Source organism: Lissotriton helveticus, chromosome 10, assembly GCF_964261635.1.
Source record: "Lissotriton helveticus chromosome 10, aLisHel1.1, whole genome shotgun sequence".
NCBI classification, from domain to species: domain Eukaryota; kingdom Metazoa; phylum Chordata; class Amphibia; order Caudata; family Salamandridae; genus Lissotriton; species Lissotriton helveticus.
This window is the reverse complement of record NC_136071.1, coordinates 1,006,983,301-1,007,007,584: the sequence shown is the minus strand read 5'-3', so window position 1 is coordinate 1,007,007,584 and position 24,284 is coordinate 1,006,983,301. Positions and strand designations below refer to the sequence as shown.

Genomic DNA, 24,284 nt, shown 5'->3' with positions numbered 1-24,284 from the left:
GGCCCAACAACAAAGTCTAGATTAAGGGTGAAACAAGCAGATCAAGAAAGACCACTTTTATAAACAAACCACAAAATCAAGAAAGTTGCTATTACTGAGGGCTTGTACAGTGATTTTTGTGGCTACTGTGGAGACTTCAGAAAGAGTCTCACAAACTGCTTTGACTCCAGCACGTGTAGGAACAACAGGAGTAAACCCATAGACCACGTTGGGATGGGTATGTAGTGTAGACAATAACAATTCCCAACAGGTATCAGTTTAAGGCAGTTAAACGATGTATGCAATCAGCATTACATGAACAAGAGACAAGGAGGCTCGGAAAGTTTAAAAGCTTGTTATTCACCAATTCGAAGAAGGGTCTTTCACATGGCTAAACAGTTAAACAGCACTGTACAGAGGAAATCATGTGACAACCCGGAGGCACTTGGTGAATGGTGATATATACTATTAGTGAAGGTGAAAGTGCAAGTGCTGAAGGTGAACAGCGTGGACGGCACAGAGTGACAAAGAAATAATACAGTGATGGCTCCACAGGATCAAGTTACAGTCACTTAAATCATGGTACAAACAATTTTACAGGAGCACAAAACGTAAAATGCGCCATATAATTGTGCACTGTAACTTGAGCAATTCTGCAGTGTTGTCAATTGAGGGGTACAACGTCCAAAACAAAAAGCAAGTAAATGCGCTTGCACAGGGTGTAATTGCTGGGAAGGATACTAAATGCAATTGCCCTGAATATCTATATCTATATCTATATCTATATATATATATGCGCAATTGCAGCCTTATCAACACCACAGCTGTATAGTGCTGTAAGAACTCCCCCTTATTTCATATAACAAGCATAAGAAACAGGGGAAAAACAACAGCAAAACATGTTTTGAAACAGTTTTAATGCTCAGCAGTCAGTAGAAAACTCACATAGGACTGAAGCATATACAGTTCCCAGGCTGCATTGCAAAAACACAGTCTAAAAAGACTGAAAAGCTAACTCATAGCAACATAGAGATAAACTGGAACCGTGCCTTTAAGGCAGTCATGACCCCCAGCTTCCCATCATGCCTCAGGGGTGACAGTTAGGTCAGTTGTTCTTTGTGGTGACTCAGAAAGCCGTGGCACAAAGAGTTGACAATAACTTTAAAATACCAGAATCCTTTGCCCGGGGAGGTGGGAGGGTTGCTTATGACTGATGAGGATACCCCTGAAGAGAACTAGGATTACAGATAAGTAACTAATCCTTCTCTTCCAGGGGATCCTCATCAATAGTCATAAGCACTAGAATAGAATAGCGAGCCTCACCTCATCCACCTGCGGGCAAAGGAACATAACAGTAAATTAACCAATCCGCTTAGATAACCAAGCCTGGACAGATAGATCACTATCCGAAAAGATGCCTCAAGGAGGCCTGGCCCACTTGAGTATCAGCCCTGGAATCAGATTCTAGACAGTAATGCCTTGTGAAGGTGTAAACCGATCTCCAAGTTACAGCCTTGCAAATCCCTGACATTGGAACATCATGCAAGAAAGCTACTATGGCCGCTTTTCCCCTAGTGGAGTGTGCTTTAGGAGACAACAACAAGGGTTTATGAGCCAGCTGGTAAGCCAATTTATACAGGACGCTATCCATCTTGAAATGGATCTTTTAGAGGCTGGGGAGCCTGTTCTCATGGCGCCATAATTTTAAAACAATTGATCCGATTTTCTTATGCCCTTGGTACCCTCTAGATAGAATTTAAGCACTCTTTTGAGGTCCAAGGAATGCAGCGACCTTTCCGCAGGAGTCGCGGAGTTTGGAAAAAAGGATGGTAGGGAGATGGACTGATTAATATGAAAATCTGACACAACTTTAGAAAAAAAGGAAGGGTGAGCCCTTTATACTACCCTGTTGTGGTGAAAAACGGTATAAGGCTCTTTTGCACACAGCGCTTGGATTTCACTTACTCTGTGCGCTGATGTTATCGCTCCCAGAAAAGCGGCCTTCCATGTCAGATGCTGTAAAGAGGCTTTGTGAATGGGCTCAAAAGGAGGACCCATTAATTTGGACAGCACCAGATTCAACTCCCATGGCGGAGAAGGGTTTCAAACAGGGGGATATACTTTCTTCAACCCCTGTAAGAAGTCCTTAACCACCTGCGTTTAGAAAAAAGAAGGTTGGCTGGGTGACTTTCTGTACGCCGTAATGGCTGACAAATGAACCCTAATTGAGGCATATTTCAAACCCGCTTTAGCTAGATATAGAAGGTAAGGAAGAATGACATTCTCCTGCCCCTTCGTAGGGTCAAAGTGATTTTCAACACACCATAGGAAGAACCTCTTCCACTTGAACGCATATGATGCTCTTGTGGAGGGCCTCTTAGCCTCTTTCAAAATGTGCATGCAGTCATGCGGCAGTTTTAAGTATCCGTATTGCAGGACCTCAGGAGCCATGCTGCCAAGTTCAGTGAGGGAAGGCTGGGATGGAGAATCCTCCCGTCCATCTTGGTCAGTAGGTCAGCTCTTTAAGGCAGTGTAGGAAGGTAGATCCCTGACTATGGTTGCCCCCAACTTTTTGCCTGGTGTTTTGCTGGTTTTCTGACTTAGTTGACCTGAGGCCCTGCTATTCAGGACCTCAGGCCCACTGCTCTCTCTGTAAAATGGATTCCATGTACCTTAGGTACATATCTAAAATGGATGCTGCCACCGAGACACAAGTCTGCCCTCCTGCTGCTGGGAGTCCTCCCAGAGCAGGAGATAAGGACAAAGGGTTTCCTGCCAGGGGCGGTGCCAGCACCGTCCCAGACAGGGTTTTGTGTATTGTAGGTAGGCAGGGCTTTAGAGGAAGGTGACTGCAAGTGGCACCCCGGTGCTCACTGTGCATAGGCCGGCTGGAACCAGTTCCAGGGTCACTCCAGACCCTGTGCTGGGGAAAAGCCCGCCAAGGAAGTGGGTGTAACCACCCCCCTCCTAGTCCCACCCCTAGGGCAGGACTTAGTCGCGTGCCAGCCCCTTTTTACAGGATAAAGGTAGGAACTGGCCCCCTTCCAAATTAGATCATCTTTGAATCCTGAAACTACTTTCCACGAAAGGAACTCAAGACTTCTTCCTAAGATTTCTCCCTTGTGACTAAGGAGTAGTCACCCTGCATCCGCAGGCACCATCTTAAGAACACTGCGGTCTGCTGCAAGTCTCTCCTCCGGATCAAGACTGCCCAGCTCGACGAGAACCGGCTTCCCTGGCACCTCTGACCTCTACCTGCATCATCAGTCACGCTGAGATTGGTGGGTGTGACGAGACCTCGAGGGACCGGCCATCTTCAAGACTGCACGACTTCTTTCCAACAAGCCCGCCGAGTAATTTCCTGGTGAGTGCTTTGGGGTCCGAGAAGCCCCGACCCTGAGCAGCTCCAGCACCGAAGTGCAGCCTCCCAGCATCTCCACGATCTGCGTGGGGCCCTTCTGCTTTTTGCTGCTCACCGCGTTGTTTGGCTACTAGCCCGCTGGCTTGTGGCCTTCCCGACGACGCCCGACGACATTTCTGCTGCTAGTCTGGTTGCTCCAGACTGGCCCTTGCTTCCCTCCATCGGAGAAGTAACCTGGACCCTCCTGGTCCGCCCAAGACGCCATTTTAGGTCCACCGCGTGGGCCTTGCATTTGCCAAGACTTGTTGCCCAATCCTGGGTCCAGCGACGTCGACAGCAAGAACCTTCGTGGGACAGCTCGCACCTCCATCCTGGTCGCCGACAACGCCTCCTGGTCCGAGAGACTGCAGAGCCCAGCAGCGCCCACTCACCTGACTGCGGTGACTTCGCCCGGTGCCATCCTGGTGCCCACTTAATCACTGGCTAGTGATTCAAGAACTTGGTCCCCTCTGCTTTCAGGTTTTCTTCTTCCTTGATCCAGGCTTGGATCCATCGAACTTTCCTTCACTGGTCGCCTGCCAGCAACTTCGTCCTTCCAGGCTCCTGGTCCGGCAACGAGATTCCCGACGTCTTTTCAGACCTATGCAGCTGCAGCCCCTGGGCTAGGTAACTTCGGCACTTCGGTGTCCCAGCATAGCCTCACTATCCTAGGGTCAGGATCCACTGTCGTTTTCTCCCTACCAGGTCGGGTTCGCCCGTGAACACTAACTTTGCCTTTACTAGCTTCCATAGACTTTGTCCCGCATCCCGCGTGAGAGTGCACACTCTGCACCCGAGTCCCCTGGGCCTCCTAGTAGTAATCTAACGATTCCCTAGTCAAGTCCTAGCGATTCCAAAGCCTATTAGTACTGTACTTACCTGCTAGTAATTTCGCATTCCACTTTTAAAGTATATGGTTTTTCGTGCCCCTCGGGCATTTGTGTATAACGTGCTAACTTAAGTATTTTCGTAAGAGTTTTGTTGTGTGCCTAGCACCCTGTCCTCATAAAGAGTACAGGGTTGTTGTGATTCTAATAAATACACTGTTTATTTTCATAACACTTGTGTGGTGTCCTTTCACTGGGTGTTCAAGGGGTAATGTGATGGTAAAACAGCTGGCTTAACACGCCCTCTAGAGTCTTAGCCTTAGACTGCTCGTATCCATGCTACTAGGATAGCTGGTCTATAAGGTTGACTTACAACCAATCATCAATAAGGGTTGTTTGGACTGATATATAGTGATCACTAGAATAGTGAGCACTGCACATCAGGCCAACTTCTCACATTGGTGAGCAGCGGTTGGGATTTGAGCTTGCTGTTGTTTTACCACACATGCCCTAAGAATATCTTGTGAAAGATCACATAAGTACTAAAGGTACATATAACTTAGCTTAGAATACTCTGAGTTCTACTGAACCAGCTGTTGTAGCTCCTAGGGCTTAGCACACCCTAAACTACAACTCTAGCAAGGGATCAGTAGGCAAACATATAGTGTAGGTAAGTGCACCACTTACACCTCACTAGAAAAGCATGTCTACCCAGGGAGATTCTACTGAGACTCCCCTGGTCAGTGTTGACCCTCCACAGGTCACTTCAAGATATGCAGCTCTCAGTTTCCAGGAGATGAGATAGATCTGTGTCTCCAGAAAACTGAAGCAGGGGTCTAACCCCACCATTCCCTTTCTGATAGGTCTCTTAGAGACATATGATGCCAGAAAGCTTTCTCAGTTACATGAGAACATGCCAGCCTTAGAGGGAACCTCTGGAGATCCAGATCTCTCCAACATTGCTACTGCAGTTGAGGAGGAGGATCAAGAGGAACTCTCTGGGGATGAGGTAGACAAAGGTCTTGAGGTAGTCAGAAGGCTAACCAGGGCCAACTTAGACTTACTTGGGCTAGGATCTGGGGGACCCCCAGTACTAACCCGAAGTGGGCCTAACCTTGGAGTTAGGAGAGATAGATCTCTTTCTAGGGACTCCATTAGATCTCTGCACTCTAATGCCTCTTCTCAGGGGAGAAGGAACTCTCCCCAGAGGAGATTGACTTCCCCTCAGAGAAGAGAGCATGAAGCAAGGATGAGACAAGCTAGACTGAGGATTGAAAGGGAAGAACTTGCCCTGGCCAAAGAAAAGCTTGCATTTGCTAGAGAGCAGAAGATGAGTGGGTTAGCTCCCACTGGTGGCAGCAATCTCCCAAGAGATAGAGAGAAGGGTTTAGACACTAAACACCTGACTAAAATAGTGCCCCCCTTTAAGCAAGGGGATGATATCCAGAAATGGATGGCTGCTCTGGAGAGGGCCTGCACTGTGCAGTGCATTCCCCAGAGTCAGTGGGCAGCTATACTGTGGCTCTCCTTTGATGGTAAAGGTAGAGATAAGCTCCTCACTACAAGAGTAGAGGATGCTAACAATTACCAAGTCCTGAAGAATACACTGGTTGATGGGTTTGGTTTAACCACTGAGCAGTACAGGTTGCTGTTCAGAGACACCCAGAAAACTCAGTCTCAGGACTGGTCTGACTTTGTTGATTGTGCCACTAAGGCTTTGGAAGGCTGGCTACTGGGTAATAAGGTTACTGATTTCAAGGGATTGTGTAATCTAATTATGAGAGAGCAAGTCTTAAATAATTGTCAGAACCAGTTATTACACCAGCACCTGGTAGACTCTGATCTGACCTCTCCACAAGAATTGGGTAAGAGGGCAGACAAATGGGTCAGAACCAGGATTAGGCCCAAGAACCAAGGTGGTGACCAGAAAAAGGAATCAACCAAGCCTCAAGAGAAGGGTGGGAATAAATCTACAGATCAAACCACATCAGGGCCCCAAAAATCCTCTGAGGGGGGTGGGTCCCAGAATCCTTCCAACAACCAGAAGAAACCTTATTGTTATCCCTGTAAACAGGTGGGTCATTTAAAAACTGACAGCAGTTGCCCAAAGAATAACAATAAGGAAAACATACCCCCAAGTAACATTCCCAAACCTCCTGTTACTACTAGTAGTAATCCCCCAGGTGGTGGGAGTGCCCCCAAGAATTTGGGTGCATTTACTTTGGGAGTTCCTGGGGACTCTGGCCTAACCAGGTCCCCTGACTTAGATACTCTTGTCTGTGAGACTGGCATGGGGTTTGCCAACTTCACAACTTGTCCCAACACTTTGGGCAAGTACAGACAGGAGCCCCTCATCAATGGTATAAAAGTTGAGGCCTATAGAGATACAGGGGCTAGCATCACTATGGTGACTGAGAGTCTAGTCCCCTCAAGGCAACTTTTACCTGGTGCCACATACCAGGTGACCAATATTGATGGAGTACAGAGAGATCATCCCATGGCAGTGGTCAATCTCAGCTGGGGAGGTGTCACTGGCCACAAAAGAGTGGCAGTGTCACCAAACTTGCCTGTAGATTGCCTACTGGGGAATGATTTAGAGCTCTCAGCCTGGGCTGAAGTAGAGCAAGAAACCCATTCTAAAATGGTAAACATCCATGGTAAGGTTAGTGGGGCAGTGATAGCCACAGCCCCAGTCCCAGATATCCTCCCTGAACAGGTCAGGAGGGCTGTGCCAGTCACAGCCCAATCTCAGACAACTTCCTTCCCAGAACAGGTTGTCAAGGCTGTGATGGTCACAGCCCACACCCAAACTGAGCCCCCTCCTGAAAAGGTTGGGAGAGTTGTGATGGCCACAGCTCAAACTCAGACAGATGATAGTGTAGTGAAGCCTGAAACTATGGATCACTCCACTCAGACAGAGAGTATTGAGGAGGAAGAGAAATCTCCCTCCCACCAGACTTTAGGAAAGGGTCAGCCTCCTCAGGGAACTGATCTGACCCCTTGTGAAGAAACTGCCACAGAGGTAGTCAGGCCTAGCCTGGCAGAACCCCTGATGTCAGTGGACCCTTCCAAGGTGGGACCCAGTCTGGAGCAGGTAACCTGCCCCTCTCTACCCTGCCTCAGTCAGCCCAGGGCTGTAGAGGTCAGGGAGGCCAGTGTTGGACCCCAAAGGGCCCCCTGTCCAAAAGAATTCCCCAATCAGCAGATTAAGGGCACTGAAGCTAGTAGACCTAGCCAAGTGAAAATAAGACACACTCCTGAGGGATCCCCCCTAAAATTAGTTAGGGACCTCCCACAGATGGACACTGTTGGGCACAGCCAAACTTGGGACCTGAGGGCCCCAGACCTGAACTGTCCCTCCAGTAAGCCAAACAGAGGGACCCAACCTCCAGCTGTAGGTAGCCAGAGGTTGACCCTGAGAGCCCAAAACAACTCAGTCTTGGAAAGAAAGGCCTCTATGGTGGATAATGATTGGAGGAAGCTGAGCCCAAAGTTAGTGGAGCCTCACTCCAGTACTCCATTTCAGCACCAGCCTTTTTCTTTGACAAAACACACCACAGGTAGAGATTCCCTATGGTGGAGACCCTCAGACACCCTTAGGGTGAGGGATTGCTTAGTGGACCATGACATAGGGGGTAACCATGCCAGTGCTGGTACTTCCTTAAATGGCCACTTAGGCAATATAGGCTTACCTGGACAAGGATAGCCTTATCTCCTTTCGTTTGGGGGGGGGTTATGTAGGAAGGTAGATCCCTGACTATGGTTGCCCCCAACTTTTTGCCTGGTGTTTTGCTGGTTTTCTGACTTAGTTGACCTGAGGCCCTGCTATTCAGGACCTCAGGCCCACTGCTCTCTCTGTAAAATGGATTCCATGTACCTTAGGTACATATCTAAAATGGATGCTGCCACCGAGACACAAGTCTGCCCTCCTGCTGCTGGGAGTCCTCCCAGAGCAGGAGATAAGGACAAAGGGTTTCCTGCCAGGGGCGGTGCCAGCACCGTCCCAGACAGGGTTTTGTGTATTGTAGGTAGGCAGGGCTTTAGAGGAAGGTGACTGCAAGTGGCACCCCGGTGCTCACTGTGCATAGGCCGGCTGAAACCAGTTCCAGGGTCACTCCAGACCCTGTGCTGGGGAAAAGCCCGCCAAGGAAGTGGGTGTAACCACCCCCCTCCTAGTCCCACCCCTAGGGCAGGACTTAGTCGCGTGCCAGCCCCTTTTTACAGGATAAAGGTAGGAACTGGCCCCCTTCCAAATTAGATCATCTTTGAATCCTGAAACTACTTTCCACGAAAGGAACTCAAGACTTCTTCCTAAGATTTCTCCCTTGTGACTAAGGAGTAGTCACCCTGCATCCGCAGGCACCATCTTAAGAACACTGCGGTCTGCTGCAAGTCTCTCCTCCGGATCAAGACTGCCCAGCTCGACGAGAACCGGCTTCCCTGGCACCTCTGACCTCTACCTGCATCATCAGTCACGCTGAGATTGGTGGGTGTGACGAGACCTCGAGGGACCGGCCATCTTCAAGACTGCACGACTTCTTTCCAACAAGCCCGCCGAGTAATTTCCTGGTGAGTGCTTTGGGGTCCGAGAAGCCCCGACCCTGAGCAGCTCCAGCACCGAAGTGCAGCCTCCCAGCATCTCCACGATCTGCGTGGGGCCCTTCTGCTTTTTGCTGCTCACCGCGTTGTTTGGCTACTAGCCCGCTGGCTTGTGGCCTTCCCGACGACGCCCGACGACATTTCTGCTGCTAGTCTGGTTGCTCCAGACTGGCCCTTGCTTCCCTCCATCGGAGAAGTAACCTGGACCCTCCTGGTCCGCCCAAGACGCCATTTTAGGTCCACCGCGTGGGCCTTGCATTTGCCAACACTTGTTGCCCAATCCTGGGTCCAGCGACGTCGACAGCAAGAACCTTCGTGGGACAGCTCGCACCTCCATCCTGGTCGCCGACAACGCCTCCTGGTCCGAGAGACTGCAGAGCCCAGCAGCGCCCACTCACCTGACTGCGGTGACTTCGCCCGGTGCCATCCTGGTGCCCACTTAATCACTGGCTAGTGATTCAAGAACTTGGTCCCCTCTGCTTTCAGGTTTTCTTCTTCCTTGATCCAGGCTTGGATCCATCGAACTTTCCTTCACTGGTCGCCTGCCAGCAACTTCGTCCTTCCAGGCTCCTGGTCCGGCAACGAGATTCCCGACGTCTTTTCAGACCTATGCAGCTGCAGCCCCTGGGCTAGGTAACTTCGGCACTTCGGTGTCCCAGCATAGCCTCACTATCCTAGGGTCAGGATCCACTGTCGTTTTCTCCCTACCAGGTCGGGTTCGCCCGTGAACACTAACTTTGCCTTTACTAGCTTCCATAGACTTTGTCCCGCATCCCGCGTGAGAGTGCACACTCTGCACCCGAGTCCCCTGGGCCTCCTAGTAGTAATCTAACGATTCCCTAGTCAAGTCCTAGCGATTCCAAAGCCTATTAGTACTGTACTTACCTGCTAGTAATTTCGCATTCCACTTTTAAAGTATATGGTTTTTCGTGCCCCTCGGGCATTTGTGTATAACGTGCTAACTTAAGTATTTTCGTAAGAGTTTTGTTGTGTGCCTAGCACCCTGTCCTCATAAAGAGTACAGGGTTGTTGTGATTCTAATAAATACACTGTTTATTTTCATAACACTTGTGTGGTGTCCTTTCACTGGGTGTTCAAGGGGTAATGTGATGGTAAAACAGCTGGCTTAACACGCCCTCTAGAGTCTTAGCCTTAGACTGCTCGTATCCATGCTACTAGGATAGCTGGTCTATAAGGTTGACTTACAACCAATCATCAATAAGGGTTGTTTGGACTGATATATAGTGATCACTAGAATAGTGAGCACTGCACATCAGGCCAACTTCTCACAGGCAGTCTCCTGTGTGGGAGCACCGACAGCTGAAAAAGGTCCGGGTACCACCACTGCCGCGGCCAGTCTGGAGCTATCAGAATCATCTTGATGTTAGATCTGATGATCTTGGACCCCACCTGCGGGATCAGAGGCAGGGGAGAAAAGGCGTAGGCAAATGTCCCTGACCAATCCATCAAAAGCGCATTCCCCCTTGTCCCTGGACGGTGGAATCTGGATGCGAAGGCGTGGCATTTTTTGTTTTTGTCGTCTGCAAACAAATCTATTGATGGACGACCCCATTGATGGAAAAGATCTGCCACCACCTCGTCGTGTTGTACAAAAGGGGGTGGTGATGGACGGAGCATCTGAACCAATCAAACACTCACACCCAGTCAAAAGATCTGGGTTTGATCCATCACCGTTCTTTAGCCCACTCTGCCACCCCAGTTCAGACATGGCTATATGCAAATCAATCTGACCCTGTGCCTCATGGGAACAGTCCAGCCCGAACTGCCAAGCCATGCCTTCCCTGGACCGGAAACAAGCTTCCAAGGACCGGTTTCTGGCATTACAGCCGTCTTCAGCCCGGCTTGCTTGAACCCAGTGGCAAAGTGAGCAAGGGACTCACGTCTGAGCATACCCTGCCACACTTATGGCGGCCAAAGCGGTACAAAAGGGGGTGGTGATGGGACGGAGCATCTGAACCAATCAAACACTCACACCCAGTCAAAAGATCTGGGTTTGATCCATCACCGTTCTTTAGCCCACTCTGCCACCCCAGTTCAGACATGGCTATATGCAAATCAGTCTGACCCTGTGCCTCATGGGAACAGTCCAGCCCGAACTGCCAAGCCATGCCTTCCCTGGACCGGAAACAAGCCACCTCGTGGTGTAGCACCCAGTCTGGCTGATATTCGAAGTGCCGACTGAGAGCGTCTGCTTTGAGATTCTACTCTCCCGGAAGGTGCACTGCCACTATGGAGAGGTTCCGTGCCAGAAGCCAGTGCCAGATCGCTTGAGCCTCTAGGGAGGGAGGGCGAGAACGTGTACCACCCTGTTTGTTTAGATAAAACATGGTGGTCGTGTTGTCTGTTTGGATCAGGACCGAGTTGGACTTGATCGAAGGTAGAAACGCTTTCAGAGCAAAATGGACTGCTCTTAGCTCCAACATGTTTATGTGGTAGGACTGTTCCTTTGTGGAACACCGGCCCTGCATTTGAAGGCACCCCAAGTGTTCCCCCCATCCCTGCAGAGATGCATCCGTTACCAACGATTGCACTGGAACTGGTTGGTGAAAAGAACTCCCACCAACAGATTCTGAGGCCGAGCCCACCACTTCATGGATGATTTCGCTGCTTGGGAGAGCATGATCCGATCTGACCAGCGACCCTTTGCTTGATCCCATTTGTCTTCTAGATCTTGCTGCAACAGTCGCATTCTCAGCCTGGCGTTGGGGATGATAAATATGCAGGAGGCCATTGACCCCAGCAGAGATGCAACTTGTCGGACTGCTGGACGTTCGGTCTGGAGTAGAATCCTGCACTTCTGCTGAATTGAAGAAAGTCTCTCCTCCGAAGGAAACGCTCTTCCTTTGTTTGCATCCAGAGTCGATCCTAGATAGTGGATCGTCTGGGTGGGCTGCTGCACGGACTTCTACATGTTGACATGAAGGCCTAGATCGTGTAACTGCTGCAGACAAACTTGGAAGTTGATCCTTACTTGTCGAGGAGATGGCCCTTTGAGAAGCCAATCGTCCAAGTAAGGGTAGACGAACAGACCTCTTATGTGTAGGGCGGCTGCCACCACTGCCATGCACTTGGTAAAGACTCATGGGGCATATTTGAGCCCAAAGGGTAAGACCTTGTACTGATAGTGTTTGTGTCCGAACACAAACCGCAGATACTTGCGATGACGTGGAGCAATGGGTATGTGGAAGTACGTATCTTGCAGGTCCACGGAACACATCCAATCTCCTGCTTGCAAATGTGGACATATTTGATGAAGGGCCAAAATGCAAAACTTCTCCTTCACTATGACTCTGTTCAGTAGGCGAGTAGACTCTCTTCCCCCGCTGTGCGGAAGGAACCTCTTCTATGGCTTGCTTTTTTAGAAGGGTTTTCACTTCCTGTCGGAGCAACTTTAGTTGGTGAGGACGAGATCTTTTTGGAGGAATGTCCTTTGGAAGCACACAGAAACGTAGTGTGTATCCATTGCGCAGTATATTGAGCACCCAACGATCTGGTGTGATGCTGCACCACTCTGCCAGATGATGTGAAGCACTTCCTCCCACTGGAGTGGGCAACGGCGCCAGAGGAAGCCACTGCTCATGGTTTTCCTCCTGATCTAGCCATGGTAAAGGACTGTTGCTGGTGACCACCTCTACCTCTGATTTACGGCCCTGATATTGAGACTTGCCTTGGTTTTTCCCTTGGGACCATTGAGGGGTTTGAACCCTCTGTTAGTATCCCTTGCGCTGGTTGGGCCTGTATCGGCGTTTGTACTCCTTTTTCTTGAGGGTATCAAGTTCCGCCTTCATCCTGCCCATTTCCTCATCTGTATGGGTGCCAAACAGAGATGAGCCGGAAAACTGGAGATTTAGGATTCTCTGCTGTGAGTCAGGTTTGAGTGCTGTTCGCCTCAACCAGGAGGTTCTCCTGGCGCAAATTCCATGTGCATAAAAATGCGCCGATAGTGTAGCGCTGTCCAGTGCCGTGCTGATCATTTGGTTGCCAACAAGCGAACCCTCTGTGATGATCTCCTCAAAGTCCTTCTGATCCTCTTTAGGAAGCTTCTCTTTGAAGCGGTCCAAGGAGTCCCACAAGGCCCTTTCATAGCGACCTAATAAGGCTGCTGCACTAGAGACTTTTAGTGAGGAAGCCGCCGAGCTACAAACCTTACGTCCCCAAGAGTCCTGGGATCTGCTTTCCTTGTCCGGGGGAACCGATGAGGACGCCGGTACAGCATGAGTCTTCCTCGCTGCCGCAATGATCACTGAGTCCGCAGGAGGGTTGGTCTTCAAGAAGACAGGGTCTGAGGAAGCCAGCTTGTATTTTTCCTGGATTCGAGCCGGTGCGGCCTTGATCGCAGCAGGCATCAGGAAGATATTCATAACGGGTTCCAGAAGCCCAGGGACCAAGGGAAGCAATGGACGAGACGCTGCCCTCTAATGCAGAGCCTCAAAGATCACCTTTGTTACCACCTGAGGGGCAGACATCTCAATGTTTAGCTTCTGAGCTCCTCTCTGAAGCACATCATGGTAGGTGTTGATGTCATCTATCGGAGACACTCTTGATACAGGGCTGTCCGATAGGGTAGAGGAATACTCCCTCTTTGATGATCGGGTGGAAGAAGACCATGTTAGTGCCCTTCTTCTGCGATGGGAACTGTGTCTTCGTTCCCGCGACCTGCCAGTGAGTTCCTCCCGTCTAGGGGAAAGCGATCTGTCCTCACGTCTGGGGGAGCGCGATCTGTCCACTTCCTGCACCAACCTTTGCAGGGGTGACCTATGGATGGGACTGGCATATTCTTGCATCCGCTGAGTCGCTCCAGAATCTTTCCAGTGATGCAAGGGGAGGAGCCATCTCGGGGACAAGTGCGCAGCAGGAGAAGTCTCCCTGTGTTGCGATGGAGACTGATGAGCAGGTCTGCTGGTTTCTGGAGAGGCTGTTCTCACAGATGGATGTCTGGAGGAACGAGAGGAAGAATGGCGCAACGCTGATTCCGTTCCTAGAACCACCGATTCTTCTCTAGACCTCCCTGAGGCAGGTCTTGACGTCGGGCGTGCGCCCCTCGACGTCGAACCGGACATCCTCCTCGACGTCAATCTCCGGTTTGATGTTGAAACTGGTCTTGACGCTTCTCTGCTTCTCGACGTGGGATCCCTTGCAGCCGACGCCTGGACATGCCTTCGTCTTGACGTTGAACGTCGTCTCAACGGCGAACGCCGTCGTTCAGATCCAGATGAAGGGGCTCTGCTCCTCGACGCCGAACGTCGCCTGGATGACGACGGCGGAGGGCTCTTCTTCCTCGACATCGATCGTCGTCGAGATGATGGCGGAGGGGAGTCGATCCTCGACGCGGATCGTCGTCGAGACGATGGCAGAGGAGACCCTATCCTCGATGCCGATCGTCGCCAGGTTGACGACGGCGGAGGACTCCTGCCCCTCGACGTCGATCGCCGATGAAGTGACAACGACGGAGGGGAACCTACTCTCGATGCCGAACGTCGTGCTGACTATGGCCGATCGTCGCTGGGTTGAAGACGGCAGAGGGCTTCTGTTCCTCGACGCCGATCGTCGCCGGGTTGACAACGGCGGAGGGTCACGATTCTTCGACGTCAACGACGTACCTGAACGTCGATGTCTTCATGACGGCGAGCCAGCCGCCGATGGCCTTTTCTTAGACATCTGACCTACCGGTGGTGGATTTTTTTTGCGGTGAGCCCAACAGTGAGGTAGAAGGATGAGGGATCTTGCTTCTTGATGGAGATCTAGCCCTCTTGGAACCCTTCTTCACCAGTGATCTTCCTATCTTGAAGACTTCTCTGCCAGCCCATATAGACAAATTCTTTCTCTGTCCTTTAGAGTCCTTTGGACAGGGTCTGGCAATAAGGACAGGTCTTAGGGTCATGGTCTTTAGGCAAACAAAGGATACAGACCTCATGAGAGTCTGACCTGGCCTTCTTTTTACCACAAGAAGGGAAGGGGTCAAAAAGAGATGCCATTTTGAGTGGAAAATGCCCAAACTGTAAAAAAAAAGACAGAACCTTACTTCAGAAGGTGGAAGACGTCTAAGTAAGTCAAAAATCTTTTGAAAAGTGTAGATTATTTCTGACTAAAATCAGAAAGAAGTGGAGCTGTGTAACCAGGATCCTTCCTGAAGGAGCCGGAAAGAACAACTGACCTAACTGTCACCCCTGAGGCATGATAGGAAGCTGGGGGTCATGACTGCCTTAAAGGCACCGGGCCAGTTTATCTCTATGTTGCTATGAGTTAGCTTTTCAGACTGTGTTTTTGCAATGCAGCCTGGGAGCTGTATATGCTTCAGTCCTATGCGAGAGTTTTCTACTGACTGCTAAGCATTAAAACAGTTTCAAAACATGTTTTGCTGTTTTCCCCTGTTTCTTATGCTTGTTTTATGATATAAGGGGGAGTTCTTACAGCATTATACAGCTCTGGTGTTAATAAGGCTGCAAAAATATATATATATATATATATATATATATATATATATATATATATATATATATATATATATATATATATATATATATATATATATATATATATATATATATATATATATATATATATATATATATATATGATTGTGTTTCCGGGGTCCCGCGCATGGGCAGGAATATTCCAGTGCTCATGACTATTGATGAGGATCTCCTGGAAGAGAAGTAATGAGTTAGGGGACATGGGTTTAACCTTGTTAAAGGCTATACAGTGTTAGGAGAGAAACAACAAAGTGAGGTAAATGGTTAGTTTTTTGTAGTACTAAAGGCATTATTCAAAAATGACAAGTATTCATCTTGAGAGAATACTGGACTATTGTTAGTTTGAAGTATCCTTATGTATATCGTTGAAAAGATTTTTTCCCCTCAGTGACACCAATTCATCCGACATCACACTGTTCTCAAATTAGCTGTTTCCACAATAATAAATGAGTAGCCAAAACAATTTACATTTGTCTTTATGTGAAATGTGTGCAGCTTCCTTATTGTTGATGAATCTTCAGGCGTGAGACACTCAGATGATTATTTAGCCTACATAAATGTGGGAAAGGGGCAATTTCTTGTTAAGAGCTCCCGCCCGCTCCACAGCACCGGAGGGCCGAGAGAGGCCCCCCCTCCCGCCCGCTTCAAGGCGCTGGTCGCGGAGTGCTTTGCCTGGCCGGGACGAGGTTACGACGACGGACGGACCCCCCCCCCCCTCCCGCCTGCTCCACAGCATCGGAGGGCTGAGAGAGGCCCCCCCTCCCGCCCGCTTCAAGGCGCTGGTAGCTGGGTGTTCTGCCGGATCGGCCGGGACGAGGCCACGTCAGCGGACCCCCCCCCCCTTTCCGCCCGCTCCACAGCACCGGAGGCTGGATGAAGGACCAGGAGGGACGTCGGTTGAGTGGAGCCTGCCCCCGGCAGCACCGGAAGATGGATGCGACCGGAGGTGTGGCGCCACTGACCGGAGGAGCAGCTGAAAGGAGCCCTGGGTCAAACGAGTGCTAAGGGGCCGACAGGAGCCTGCCCCCACCGGCACCAGGCGTGGATACTTGCTGATGAGTTTCCCCACCGCTCAGGGAAATACAGGTTTGGAATTCTTGTGGTAATCATTTGAGCTCACGTCGCCTGGAAGGTTTGGAGCCCTGAGGCAAACGCACAGCTCACATATAACTGCATTTAGGCACTTGGATTAAATCACTGCAATTGCAAAACTCTGCTGGCAAGCTCAACACGCTTATGGAGGCATAAGGTATTTATTTCAGCCCACCCGACTGTTCACATTTTCAAACTACCTCCTTTGTGCAAAATGGCTGGGGCCATAAAACTGCTCACATTTTTAAACTACCTCCTTTGTGCAAAATGGCTGGGGCCATAAAACTGTAGCTATAAATCCCCTCCGGTATCTTTGATGTCCACGAGGCTCCTCAGCTTACCTCCCCCACACAAGATCACCAGAAATAGAGATAAGACTCCCTCCTAGCAAGCTATGAGCAGTGATTGCTCAAATAGAAAGTGATACTGCCCTTCCCGGGGCTCAAAGCAATAGCAGCAGACAGAGGACCAACATTTCTATCTCCCCTTTTGTTTCGGCCATCTTAGTCTATCTTTGGGCGACCATCATGGGCTAATCATCTCTACCATCGGACCTATGGCCTTATTAGACTACTCTTATCGGTTGCACAATGTACACTGCTTGTTGCTTTCACGTCGGACTATGATAGAGTGTCTGCCTTTTATAGTGGTATTATATTTCTATACTCCTAACTGTATCCAACACATTTCACTTTATCTGCACCTGTAATGCACCGATTGCTACCTCATATATTTTTGCCGTTTACAGTGGTATTATATTTTTTATATTCCTAATTGTATCTTGCACCGATTGCTACCTCATATATTTTTGCCTTCTACAGTGGTATTGTATTTTTTATATTCCTAACTGTATCTTGCACGTCCCACTTTTTCGTCACCTGTAATGCACCGATTGTTACCACGTATATTTTTGGGCTGCTCACAAGTGTCACTTGTCTCATGTGACTTTTGTTTGCAATTGGATTTTGCTACTGACTCATGTACCACACATATTTTTGACTACTCACTATTGTCACTTTCGATTCAGGTATTTTTACTGTCTACATAGGTATTTTTATTTTATTCCAGTATATTATTAGTATTGTACGTCTACTTTATTCTGCATTTGACTTTTGTTTGCAATTGTATTTTGCTACTGACTCATGTACCTCACATATTTTTGACTACTCAATATTGTCACTTTCGATTCAGGTATTTTACTTTCTGCATAGGTATTTTATTTTATTCCAGTATATTATTAGTATTATACGTCTACTTTATTCTGCATTTGTTTGTAACCCACATCGTATTAACTTTTATTCCTGTAATGTACCAACTAATTTCTCATATAGACTTGTCACATTGATGTAACCTGCACCCATTACACCGTTCCCTCCCGTACACACTGATTACTACTGCATATATTTTAGTTGCTCCCCGGTGTCACCCCTGTTCCATGTAACTTATTGTCTGCATCTATATTCCCCTCCTGCTACAATTTTTTATCCCTGTTTGCGTTGACTACTACCTCATATACTTTGGCTGCTCACTAGTGTCACTTTATTCCCTGCAACTGGCGATTACTGGGCACCCTCACGCACCTACCTACTCCGTCATCCTAACATGGAGCTCTTCGGCAAGCACACATATAGAATAATCTACCCACCCACACTCACCAAAAACGCTGCAAAACGCTTTAAACACAACTTACTGAGGTCCCACCCTGAAACTCCCTTTGCAGACACCTACTTCTCACTGGTCAATGGTGCCGTAAACATTGATATCATCTTCCACACCACACGCAGAGCTCAATGGAGAAAAACGTTCCTCTCTTTACTCACCGTCTCCAATTCCAGGAAATTCGCTCATGGCCGAACACTCACCATCACACCTTCCCAATCCTTCCCGGGCAGAACCACCATCACTATCTATAACAACGGGATTGTCCTAATCCAGTCCACAGACAGGAACCTGGACCTACTAGACAACCTGTTCCCCACTTTCATACAGCACCTCTCCAAACCGCGGACCCCCACTCGCAGCACTCTCAGTCCCATCACCCTTGACTTCACAGCCCCCAACCACAACCATTCTTCTATCCTAGCTTAGTCCCTAAACGACACGCACCTCTCCTCTACCCCCGGCACCATAGTCATTCATCCACTTACTGTAGCCACCTCACACTCCTCAATCACAGACTCAGACCTCTCCCCCACATACACCAGCCGCACCCCCTCCCCCCCACCAACACCTTGACCCCCACTCATACCACTCCCATTCCGCTCACCCCTGACACCTCAGCCCACAACCACAACGCCTCTAACCTAGCTCAGCCCCAAAACGACACGCACCTCTCCTTTACCACCGGCACCTTAGTCATGCACCCATCTACTGCTGCTACCCCACACCCCTCAATCACAGACATAGATCTTTCCCCCACATACACCAGCCGTACCCCCTACCCCCATACACCAGCCCACATTCCCATTCTCTTCACCCATGACATCACAGCTCCCACCCACATCCCGCCTATTCAAGCTCAGCATCAGATCGACACGCACACAGACGAACCCCACCCTTTATTCCCCCCCATTCTCAGCCCCCCACTTCCACACAATAACCAATCACACAGAACACGCCGTCTCTATCAATTCAACTCCGCCTCCTCAAAAAAGAACCACATACAACCCAACTCCCCCCCCATTCTCACCCCCCACTACCCTACATGCGCCCCCATCACCACTAACATACGCCCATCCTCCACCCTGCACTCTCCGCCTACCACCAATACCCTCTTCCTTACCAACAACCTCCCCCCATGTCATCCACCCCCAACCCTCCCATCCCCACCACCAACACATATCCCACACTAGAGCATGTTATGGCCTCCCTCCACCAGCTCAAAGAAGACATTCACATCATCAAACAACTACTCTGCACACACTCCAGTCACTCCTCACCCTCCACCCTCCTCAAGCTCAAAGAAGACATTCACATCATCAAACTACTCTGCACACATCCCAGACACCGCTCACCTGCCTCCCCCACCAGCACCACCCCTCCCAACAGGACCTCCACCCGGTCGGCTGACTCTCCTACTCAACGCCCCTCACACTGGACCTCAATCCCCGTTTGCGATCGTGAAAACCGTCCCCACCGCTCCTGCAACCGACTATCGGACCTCGACACAGTCACCCTCATCCGCTCCTACGACCCAGCTCCCCATAACAACACACCCACCACCCTCCGCGCCATTCCAACGATTCATCCAAACCCCCGTAGACCCCCCACACTGAACAACAGAATTTCTATCCTTAGTAGCCTGAGAAAAGTCCCCCTCTCGCTAGAACCCCCCTCCACCTTCGACGCACCCCGTCTCAAATGTACCCTCCTCAACTGCAGATCGGCCTCTAGACACTCCTCCGCTATCGCTGATCTCATCCTAAAACTGGACCTTGACCTAATCATCATGACGGAAACCTGGCTAACTGAATCTTCTACACCTATAATGGACATACTGGTTCCCCCAACTACCACATCACTAGACTAGACAGGGTTGGTCAAAAAGGTGGTGGTGTCGCATGCATACACAGGAGTAACCTCTCTGTCCTGAAAGTAACCTCCCCTTCCCTACCCTCCCCAACCTCCTATGAATAAATCTGCCTCGATATTATCAGTGAGGGCAAACCGATATGCACTCTGCACGGCATTTACCACCCACCAGGGGATAACCGTACCTTCTCGCAACAAATCATGGATTTGATTTCAACCAATTCCGGTCGACAAATCACACAAATATACCTTGGTGACTTCAACCTCCATTGGAACGATCATAATGACGCGGTGGTAAATAGTCTTAAAAATGTCCTCAACGCCCTTGACCTCACCCAAATATGCGACAGCCCTACCCACGAGAAAGGCTCTATCCTTCACCTTATCATCTCCAAAGAAGACTCTATCCAACTTGAATCTATCCAACCCAGTGACTGGTCAGATCATCATATTGTCACATTCTTCATCAAGGAAAAAGTCAAATTTAACCCGGTTCAATCCTTCAAGCCCAAAGTCTGGAAAAGAGACCTGAAAAAACTCAATCCAAACTCTCTACCCCCCAACAGCTGCAACCTCCTACTTCCTCCTACCGGCGTCACGGATGTCCAAGCTTTGACTGATCACTATCTCAACGCTATGACCTCAATAGTTAATGAAGCTGCACCTATGCAGCTAAAAAGAGCCTCCACAAAAATGTCCAATCCCTGGTACGACGGGAGTCTCAATGACGATAGACGGGCTATGCGAATGGCAGAGCGCACCTGGAGATCAGCTCCCTCCGCACTGCACCTAAAAGCGCTGAAGAAAAAGAGAAATGCCTACTTCAGGAAAATAAAACGGTCTAAATCAGATTTTTTCAGCCGTCAGCTCGACCAAGCCAAAAATCGTCCGAGAAAGCTGTTTGAGCTAATCAGAACACAATCCAAGGAACAACCCCAACCACTCAGCACTGTGGACAAAGCACCCTCCTGTGAAGGCTTCGCCTCTTTCTTTATCCAAAAAACCGATAACATAAAGAACGATCTCCTCATTGACGTCTTTACTCCAAACCCCATTGCACAGCACCCACTGAACCAAAAAAAAATGCCACATGGTCATCCTTTGCCACCTATTTGGAAGAAGAAATTGGTAGACTGCTCAGCACTGTGAAACCAGCCAATCACCTCACGGACCCCCTTCCTGCTAACGCTGTCAAAGACCGTACCCCGTCGCTCCTCCCACTCTGGACTAAAATTATTAACAGTTCACTTCAACAAGGGACCATCCCGACGCCCTTAAAGTTGGACAAGTCACACCTCTACTAAAGAAACCTACAGCCGACCCCTCTGATCTAAATAATTACCGTCCCATTACCAATATTCCGACTCTAGCCAAACTGTTGGAAAAATGCGCACAAGTACAATTGACTAAACACATTAATCAGTGTGATCTACTTAACCCTCATCAATCAGGCTTCAGAGCAGATCACAGTACAGAAACTGCTATGACTCACATAATTGACGACGCCCTTCAAATCCTAGATCAAAATGATACCTGCCTCCTCATCCTTCTTGATCTCTCGTCTGCATTCGACACCGTCAAACATGAGAATTTACTCGAACTATTAAACACAAGAATGGGTCTATCTGGAACTGTGCTCAAATGGTTCACGTCCTTTCTACACAACAGATCGCAGAAATTCAAGAGTAACAACTTGATGTCTTCGCCAATACCTGTATCGCTAGGCGTCCCACAAGGATCCTCCCTTTCCCCAACTTTGTTTAACCTAGTTATGGAGCCTCTCACCACCTTGCTAGAAGCATCCAATGTTCACTTCCACATGTACGCCGATGACACTCAACTGTATCTCAAATTACAATCACCCAAAGACATTATGCTCTTGAATTCTACGATCAGTAGCACCCAATCCTGGCTGGCCGCTAATCATCTCAAACTCAATGCTCTTAAAACAGAGTTCCTCTTGATCTCACCTCCCGCGAAGATCACTACCGCTCAAATCTGGCTTAAACACCTAACGGCACTCAATGTTCAGCCCACCATCGTGGACTCAGCAAAATCTTTAGGCATAACACTTGACACCAACCTCAACATGCAGGAACACATCAACAAAACAACTAAGGGTGCGAACTATCAGATCAATACCCTAAGGAAACTCAAACCCTTCCTTCCAGCCAAAGATTTCCAAACTGCGGTACAAGCACTAGTCATCCCTCGAATAGATTACGGCAGGATCGCCCTCTGCGGTCTCCCCCTAACTACTACGGCACCCATAAGAGCTTCTCTAAACGCAGCAGCGAGACTCATCACTGGATCAAAAAAACACTCACACATTTCCCCTGACCTGAAATCGCTGAACTGGCTGCCTTTTGAAGCCAGAATACACTTGAAAATCGCCTGCATGACGCACAAGGCTGTCCACCTGAGCTCACCCGGATACCTCGCTCAGAAGCTGACGATTTCTGGAGGCTCCAGAAACACTAGAGGCACAAACAATCTTTGGTAAAGCCCCAGAAATTACGCAAGGAAAAAACCTATAAACGCTCCTTCTCAGGAATGGCACCCAGGATCTGGAACTCACTCCCCCCTGAAACCAGGCTCATCTCCTCCACCATACTTTTTAAGAAAGAAGTAAAGGCTATCCTCATGGCTAAATACACTTGAATTATCACTAGGGAAGATTTTTACAAACGCTGAACCATCCTGTTCTACTGATCTTTTGCATTTTTGTATGACTCGTGTTACTGACTTACCTGATTGTTTACGCTACCACCTATTTTTATTTGTATCACCATTGATGTATCTATCGGACTACGCTACTGCATTTACCATCCCCACCCCAATTGTTATTTACTCACATGCTGTACCCTTCGTATGTAAAGCGCTCTGATATCTGCAAAGATCTTGTTCGCGCTATATAAAACTTTCAAAATAAATAAGAAAGCTAGGTTTGCAGAAACACATACCATGCACCCAGAATGAACCAGATACACACCGACCTCCTGTGCAAACCTTAAAATAAAGTTGACATGAAGTGTATAAAACAACGATAACAGTTAACTAAAAATCGGTTATCTCGGTCTTCTCACATAATACACAAGTGTGTTATGCTCTGGCAGGTGCTAGCATTGTAAAACAAAATATATATATATTTAAAAAATGTGCAAGCTCTATGAACACCGCAGATGTCTGGAAAGCAATGGGCACAGCAGGCGAGTTACTTTTTAAAGAATGTACCCCTCCAAAACTTGGCCACTGTAATTGTTTGCCTATTATCCCGTTTACACAGCTTTGGAGATTGAGGAAAGTTGCAAAGTGGACAGATTTGGCAAGATGGAGGAGCCTGGAAGGACACCACCGGTTCTGAAAACGGACTGACGAGCTTCCAGCTCATAGACAACTGGATACAATTGGCCACACACAACAGTGTAATTTGTGGGGGGGTAGAGGGGAGGAGAAGAGAGGTGTTATGTTGGGAGGGATTACAATTTTAAAAAAGCTATTAATCAACTGTAAGCAAATAAAATGGGTTTGTCATATATTAGATTAGCTGACTATTATAAAGTAGAGAGACAGGTCGAAGCAAAAGGTATTGTGTATCTATGCAACACATGCCTAATTAATAGAATTTTGCAAAACATAATCTGTTTACATTTATGTTGGTGCTCTACTCTATGCAACATTGTCCGTGTTTCACATCAGGAGATCAGGACATTTAAGGACACTATTAAAAAGAGATTTTTGCAATGTAAAAACGATTAATTGTTGTTAAAAACTACTTTGCCTATTATGATCTGAACAAAACGTTTTTTCTTTAACTCTATTGTCTAAGGCAATGAAAATTGGTTTTGAATAATTAGCTACACGTCGAAAAAAGCAACAATATAGTATCCTTATACAACGTTCCTTGCATATTATGCTCCATTAATGAACTTTTCCATCCAGCATATCTTGCCAACCTTGCTGCATTACTTGGTCCTACCTCCTAACAATTTTAGTGGCTCTGCACCTAACCTTTGAAATACTCAGGTTGCAAAGTAAATATGTACCATTTTAGAGTATCAGCAAAACGTAAAAGAAAATACTGTCAAGGATAGAAATGTTAAAATAAAATATGACTTAGTCATTTTGGAAATGAGAGGAAAAGCGAAAGTGAAGTAACAGGATGAACCGTTAAGCAACGGTAGTTTATGTGCTGGGAAACAAATATATGAAATGTTAAATTTAACATGGGAAAATCTCTTACCAGTGTCAGAAATATATGCCTGAAGTAGCACCAGCTCATCGGAAGTGACATTTGAAAGGTCATCTAGAGACTGAAAAAATAGACGCTGCTTTAGCATTACTCAAACAAGTGCTGCACTT

General features: G+C 48.3%; 1 protein-coding gene across 7 annotated transcripts in view; it reads right to left on the bottom strand.

The window, feature by feature from the left end:
• Nucleotides 1–24,284, bottom strand: part of SNX13 (sorting nexin 13) — a 547,690-nt gene that overhangs the window by 224,280 nt on the left and 299,126 nt on the right. For all 7 annotated transcript variants that reach the window (XM_078663681.1, XM_078663683.1, XM_078663682.1 and 4 more), the window contains one exon: nucleotides 24,166–24,235. In XM_078663681.1, the coding sequence (XP_078519807.1) occupies nucleotides 24,166–24,235 (70 nt within the window). The remainder of the gene's footprint in view (nucleotides 1–24,165; nucleotides 24,236–24,284) is intronic.